The sequence below is a fragment of the Haematobia irritans genome, chromosome 3 (genome assembly GCF_050003625.1).
Source record: "Haematobia irritans isolate KBUSLIRL chromosome 3, ASM5000362v1, whole genome shotgun sequence".
Lineage (NCBI taxonomy): Eukaryota > Metazoa > Arthropoda > Insecta > Diptera > Muscidae > Haematobia > Haematobia irritans.
In genome coordinates, this window is record NC_134399.1 from 72,178,612 (window position 1) to 72,186,385 (window position 7,774).

At 35.2% G+C, this 7,774-nt stretch overlaps 1 protein-coding gene across 1 annotated transcript; it reads right to left on the reverse strand.

Annotated features, from left to right (window-relative positions):
* Nucleotides 1-1,402: 1,402 nt before the first annotated feature.
* LOC142230983 (uncharacterized) lies at nucleotides 1,403-2,069 on the reverse strand. Its single transcript, XM_075301602.1, has 3 exons — nucleotides 2,004-2,069; nucleotides 1,625-1,942; nucleotides 1,403-1,561 (listed from the first exon to the last, which is right to left on the reverse strand). Exons 1-3 carry the CDS (start codon nucleotides 2,067-2,069, stop codon nucleotides 1,403-1,405), a joined length of 543 nt encoding a protein of 180 aa, XP_075157717.1.
* Nucleotides 2,070-7,774: the final 5,705 nt, after the last annotated feature.

Consider the following 7,774-nt stretch of genomic DNA (forward strand, 5'->3'; position numbering starts at 1 on the left):
CATATCGGTCCATAATTATATATAGCGCCCATATAAATCGATTCCCAGATTTGTCATCCGGAGCCTCTTGAAGGAGCAAAATTCATCCGATCCGGTTGAAACTTGGAACATGTTGTTAGAATGTGGTCTCTAACAAACACCCAAGAATTGGTCCATATCGGTCCATAATTATATATAGCCCCCATAAAAACCGTTCCCCAGATTTGATCTCCGGAGCCTCTTGGAGGAGCAAAATTCATCCGATCCGGTTGAAATTTGCAACGTGGTGTTAGTATAAGGCCGCTAATATCCATGCCAAAAGTGTTCCATATCGGTCGGTAGTTATATATAGCCGATCCCCAATCACACAAAAACTGGTCCATATGGGTTCATATTCATGGTTGCCACTCGAGCCAACAATAATCTACCAAAATTTTACTTTTATGGAAAACATTGTCAAAATGTTATTTCTATAGAAAATTTTGTCAAAATTTTATTTCTATAGAAAATTTTGTAAAAATTTTATTTCTACAGAAAATTTTGTCAACATTTTCTTTCTATAGAAAATGTTGTCAAAATTTTATTTCTATAGAAAATTTTTTCCAAATTTTATTTCTATAGAAAAATTTTTCCAAATTTTACTTCTATAGAAAATGTTGTCAAAATTTTATTTTGTCAAAATTTTATTTCAGTAGAAACTTTAAACTTAATTATATACGTATTTAATCGGCCTTGTTTAGTTTAATATATACTACGTATGGATTACCTTGTAATTTAGAAGACGGTGTTAGAAAGTTTTAAGATACCTTGCCATCGGCAAGTGTTACCGCAACCCAAGTAATTCGATTGTGGATGACAGTCTTCAGTAGACTTTTCTACGCAATCCATGGTGGAGGGTACATAAGCTTCGGCCTGGCCGAACTTATGGCCGTATATACTTATTTAGTTTAATATATACTACGTATGGACTACCTTGTAATTTAGAAGACGGTGTTAGGAAGTTTTAAGATACCTTGCCACCGGCAAGTGTTACCGCAACCCAAGTAATTCGATTGTGGATGACAGTCTTCAGTAGACTTTTCTACGCAATCCATGGTGGAGGGTACATAAGCTTCGGCCTGGCCGAACTTACGGCCGTATATACTTGTTAATTTTCCTATAGCTCTTAAAACATCACCCTGTATATTATATGATATATAGTTTATTTAATCCGACATGGATATTTTTATGTTTCAATGCAATAAAAAAATATTTGAATGTTAACATACTATAAAAAATTTTATTTTCGTATTCCACATATGATATTTTCAGCAATAACATCTATGTTATTAATATCTATAAATTATAAATAAATTGGTTTTGGTTTACCAAGTTACCTTCGCCTTTCGCCTTTTATATAGATGGGTCTTCGATTAAAACCTCATTAATTGGCAATTTTAGTAACTCGACCTTTCATTCTAATGTTAATTTCTCTTACATTGTTTGGCTTTAATTGTATATCGTATAGAAAATTTCCTTTGGGAAAAAACGGAGGATAACTTTCATCATTTATCGTATAATTCTTAATTGAGTAGATTACATCCTGTTTGTTAGAGTATTAATTATTAATCATTACAAAAACGCATTGATACTACCATGGACGTACCTTCAAAAATGGGCACTTGCGTGGAAAATTAGAAGTTCTTCGGAACTCCTGAGCGATTATACCTAGAAAATTATTCCGTTTGTCATTCAGAAATCTACAAACATCAATTTCGGCTTCTATTACTTTCATCGAATGGGTAGATTTAGTTATATAGAGATTTAATGAAAGTTTAGTTGGCAATTCTTTAATATCTTGACTAAATGATATATCCACGTCGCCTCCTTTATTATTTTTCATGGTGATTTTAAAAAGTTTTAAGAATGTCATCTCGGACGAAACATTGTGTGTGACTTCAAGAACTTCGATTCTAAAATCTCGCTATATTATAAAAGTTATAAGAATTAAGTGAATTAGTTATTTCCAATATATATTTCATTACCTTGGCTGATACCATTGTAGTCGTTAAACCAATGGCAAGGATCAATAATAAGGATTTACAAGACATTTGTTTAATTTATTATTACTAGGAAGTTCATGGATTTAAGCTTCATTAACTTATGACTATATTGGCTCTCAAAGGTTATGTTTAAAACCATTGTTATAGTATAACTTTCGATTTGAATTTCACAATTTTGAATAAAAAATCTAATGGCATTTTTACTATAAAATGTCTGACTAATAACCTACATTAACTTTCTAATGGCAATGGATAATTGCTACTGCTAAGGGGCAATTCATGTATGGATAAATCATCAAAATATTAATAAACGATTTAAGTATATCATGAGGTATTAAAAGCATTACCGATGAGTATTTCTTCTGCTTTCTTAAATTTTAGGCAAATTAGTGTGTTTGTAAAAGTTTGGCAAGTAAATTTAAGTTTAGTACCCTGTTTCTGTATATCGAACGAAACCCCAAACGCAATAAGTGAATTTGCAAAAAAATGTCTACGGTGCCTCGCGCGCATTCTAAGGTCGAACTTTGTGTTCCTATTGAATTCCATGCTTAGGCGTATCGGCAAGGGAAAGATAAAACGTTTTGTTGTGTTAAAAATACTTGAACTTTGTTAAATTAGTAATAAGAGATGTGAACACAGCATAAAGGGTGATACGGTCAAAATTTGGTCAAAGGAAAACGCGTGTAAATCGGTGAAATCGTTTATTTAAAAAGTCAAATTAAATTTCTTTTTCAAGTTCAATTAGTATAAAATTCAGGAAAAATATTCAGTTAGGCTTTCGCTTTTCCAAATCCGAAATGCCGGGCCTCACGCTTGGCACCTGCCATCAGATTTTGTATAGCCACCTTGTCCACCTTCTTCGCCGCAGAAAGCCAGTTTGCCTTGAACTGCTGCTCGTCCTTAGCAGTTGTCTTGGTCTTCTTTAGGTTCCGCTTGACAATAGCCCAGTATTTCTTAATTGGGCGGAGCTCTAGCGTGTTGGGAGGGTTCTTGTCCTTGGGAACCACCTGCACGTTGTTGGCGGCGTACCACTCCATGGCCTTTTTACCGTAATGGCAAGATGCCAAATCCGGCCAAAACAGTACGGAACAACCGTGTTTCTTCAGGAAAGGCAGCAGACGTTTATTCAAACACTCTTTCACGTAAATTTCTTGGTTGACAGTCCCGGAAGCTATGAAAATGCTGCTTTTCAAGCCACAGGTACAGATGGCTTGCCAAACCAGATATTTCTTTGCGAACTTTGACAGTTTTATATGCTTGAAAATATCTGCTACCTTTCCCCTTCCTTTTGCCGTATAAAACTCCTGTCCCGGAAGCTGCTTGTAGTCGGCTTTGACGTAGGTTTCGTCGTCCATTACCACGCAGTCAAACTTCGTCAGCATCGTCGTGTACAGCCTCCGGGATCGCGCTTTGGCCGTCGTATTTTGTTTATCATCGCGATTTGGAGTCACTACCTTCTTGTAAGTCGATAGTCCGGCTCGTTTAGGGTTTCGCTTGAAACTACCGGCAACTCTCTTTGTCGTCTCAGCGGCTTCCGGTTTTCGATTTCCCCCCGATCCAGACTTCCTGGCTGTCGACAAACGTTCCCCAAACACTTTACTTACATTTGTAACGGTTGATTTGGCAACTTTTAGCGATTTTGCCAGCTTTGCGTGCGAGTAGCTCGGATTTTCGCGATGCGCGAGCAAAATTTTGACACGCTGCTCTTCTTGCTTGGACGGCATTTTGACAACTGAAGAGTGAATTCCAAAATCAAAAAAGGAGCAACATTCTACACACACACACCTTCAAAATGAGGGGTGTTCAGTTTTTTTAAATGCAAAATTGAAAGAAATACATCAAGTTTATATTGACAAAATTTTGACCGTATCACCCTTTATACCTTTTCGATCTGATTCATAAATCATTAAATCAGTGATAACAAATATATACGGCCGTAAGTTCGACCAACCCGAATCTTATGTACCCTCCACCATGGATTGCGTAGAAACTTCTACTAAAGAGGTCATCCACAATTGAATTACTTTGGTTCCGGCCGATGGCCAGGCATCTTAAAACTTCTTAACACCATCTTCTAAATTGTAAGTTATTCCAAGCGGGATATATATTAGACAAAAGAAAGGTCGATAAAGTGCGTATATATTCATTTCTTGGCCGGTATATATAGGAAAGAAATAAACGGATATGAAATAAAATTCTGACAAAATTTTCTATAGAAATAAAATTTTGACAAAATTATCTATAGTAATAAATTTTTGACAATATTTCCTATAGAAATTATATTTTGATAAAATTTCATAAAGAAATAAAATGTTGACAAAATTTTCCCAGCAAAAACTCCTATTACCAGGTATGAGTACAAGTATGCCTGCGTCAAATTGGTAACAACTTCCTCGTACATATATCAGTAGTAATACTTTTACACGGGAATGACATTGGAGGAAAGTACTTCCCTGCAAGCATACCAGCAGTCGAAAAATAAGTACTTCTTCGCAAGCATACCAGCTCACCAAAACTAATACCTTTACCATAAAGATACCCAAAAAATGCGAACCCATCCCTGTTGTTTTGTATTCCAAGACATTATACTACGCTCCACGGCATCTATTCAATGATGTTATTTTGTAATATAAATTATGTAATATACAACTTTAGGAAACAAGGGTATATTTTATTGGCATTATCAACTAATATTTTTTCTGAAATATAATTTTGCATTACTTTTCGCTACTATTAACTATGCCCACTGTAGAGCCGAACCCGGACCTTAAGATATGATTTTGATTACCGGTATTAATAGAAAGAATTACCTTTTGCATACACAGGTAAGTTATTATTTTTAAATCCCAGGTAATACTGCAAGTAGTAATTTTTTGATTACCGGTATTACTGAACTAGTGCTTACCCAGTTTTTGTTGGGTTGTATAGAAAGACAAAATTTTCTATGACAATAAAATTTTGGTAGATTATTTTTGGTTCGAGTGGCAATCGTCATTTACCTGTGATTGGGGATTGGTTTATCTGGGGGCTATATATAACTATAGATCTATACGGACCAAATTTGGCATGGTTGTTATAGACCATATACTAGCCAATGTACCAAATTTCAACCGGATCGGATGAATTTTGCTTCTTTAAGAGGCACCGGAGGTCAAATTTGGGGATCGGTTTATATGGGGGCTATATATTATTATGAACCGATATGGACCAATTTGCATGGGTATTAGAGATTATATATTAACACCATGTACTAAGTTTCAATCGGATGGGATGAATTTTGCTCCTCCAAGAGGCTCCTGAGGTCAAATCTGAGGATCGGTTTATATGGGGGCTATATATAATTATAGACCGATATGGACCACCTTTTGCATGGTTATTAGTGACCATATACTAACACCGTGTACTAATTTTCAGCCGAATCGGATGAAATTTATTTCTCTTAGAGGCTCCGCAAGCCAAATCTGGGGATTGCTTTATATGGGCGCTATATATAATTATGGGCCGATATGAACCAACTTTTGCATGTTTGTTAGAGACCACATGGTAGTTTCGTTCGGAAGTTAGCGTGATTTCAAAAAAACGGACGGACGGACGGACATGCTTAGATCGACTCAGAATTTCACCACGACCCAGAATATAGGTTTATGGGGTCATAGCGCAATATTTCGATGTGTTACAAACGAAATAACATAGTTAGGTTGGAGGGTATAAAAATGAAAATAGGTATTCATTAATAGCACTAATATAGTTACCGTTTATTTTTAGTAATCAGGTGGTGAAAATAACACATGCCTTGTTATTTTCATCACATAAAAAATATTTTTTGTCTTCAAGCACAAAATTAATCGATCCAATTAGTTTTTAATTGAAATGTCTTCAATCACCAAAATGATAGTATCAATTAAAAAATTAATTGAAAGATAATTAAAAAATTAATTGATATTCTTAATTTTTGTGATTGATTTTTGTTTCAATTAAATTTTTAATTGATTAACAAATTGTTTAAAATTCAATTAAGACTTTAATTGGAAAATATTTCGTGAAATTTTTTCTGTGATCGTAGTGATGAACAAGTATATACAGCAGTAAGTTCGGCCTAGACGAATCTTAAATACCCACCACCATGAATCAAATATTATAGTTTCCTTTGAAATGTAAGGGGGGTTTTATAACAGATATTCTCCCAAACAGAGCAATTCAACTAGTACACTTCCATGTTTTATGGTAGCCTTTAAATTTTTGGTTTGTAGTGCTGTGTTTTCTTTTCGCCACACAAATCTTCTTCCATCTTCCAGAAGCTTCCAGGTATATTTCTTCCTTCACCATTTGATCAATTTTTCTCCCAAGTCGCAAATCAATGATTTTTGGACGCCCTCTTCCAGGTAGCATTTCGATAGATCCTGTCTTTTCGTAATTTTGGATTACATATTGAACAGATGACCGTGGTCTGGAAACGTTTTCCGCCATTTACCGCTTTTACGGTTTTTTTTTTTTATTTTTATGATCAATTTCTTGATTTCAATCGGAATCTTAGTATGGGAGTTAGTTTTTTTCGCACATTAGCATATATGAAAAAAATATTTTAACAAAGAAATTAAACGATTGAAAACGGCAAGAGAATGGCAGATTTAATAAATAATACCAAATAATAAGCAACCGTTACATATTTTGTACGGACAATTTTTTGACTTCACTTTTTTGACATTTTCCTATTTTCCTTAATTTCTGCTAAAAAAAATAGTGATTGGCAACAACTTTTTGAGTTGTGCACATATGAGAAATACAAAATATTGCAAATAAATGTTGAAATAATTGATGTTTGAGCTATATTTCATGAAATTCGGCAACATTTTTATTTAACTTAAGGGTGTACGGACATTTGTTTGAGACAGTGTATATATGCTCAATCTGAACCGATTTTTTTCCAAAATCAATTGGGATCGTCTGTGAGCATATATAAGGTCTTATGGCAAATTTCATTATGATCGGATTTAAACTGCGAGCTGTACTTTGCACACAAAAATACATGAACAGACGCACAGACAGACAGACGGACATCGCTAAACTCAGAATTTAATTCTTAGACGATCGGTATGCACAAACTTATTATACCATGTACCACAAGGTTAGGTTAGGTTAGGTTAAAGTGGCAGCCCGATTAAGATTCAGGCTCACTTAGACTATTCAGTCCATTGTGATACCACATTAACTAAAAGTACCTATTACATATGGGCACTTCTAGTTTTAACCGCTGAACCTTCTTGATTATTTTTCTTTGTTGAACCAACTAGATTGTTCCAAAAACAGTAGCAGACTGCTTAAGTTAACGTTTTCCAGATCCGCCAGTAATCTGAAGCTATATGCTCCTAAAAGTTGCTTGCGCTTTACACAAAATGCAGGACACTCACACAAGAGGTGTTTAATTGATTCTTTTTCCTCCGCATCATGACAGCTCATACAATAGTCATTATACTTCGCGCCAATAGTTTTTGCAAAATCGCCTATCAGGCAGCGACCCGTTATAGCAGATATCAGGAGTGATATCTGACGTCTCGAGAACATTAGCATATCTAGTGTGCGGTTTAAGTTGAAATGGGGCCATATTTGCTTGGTGTCGTTACAACCCTTGCAATTCTCCCATCGAACATTTGCCATCATAACAGCCTTCTCACGTAGCATGAGCTTGCAGGTAGCTAGGGGCATACCAACAAATTCTAGTTCCCCTGGAATATGTAAAGTAGTCCCTAGCCTTG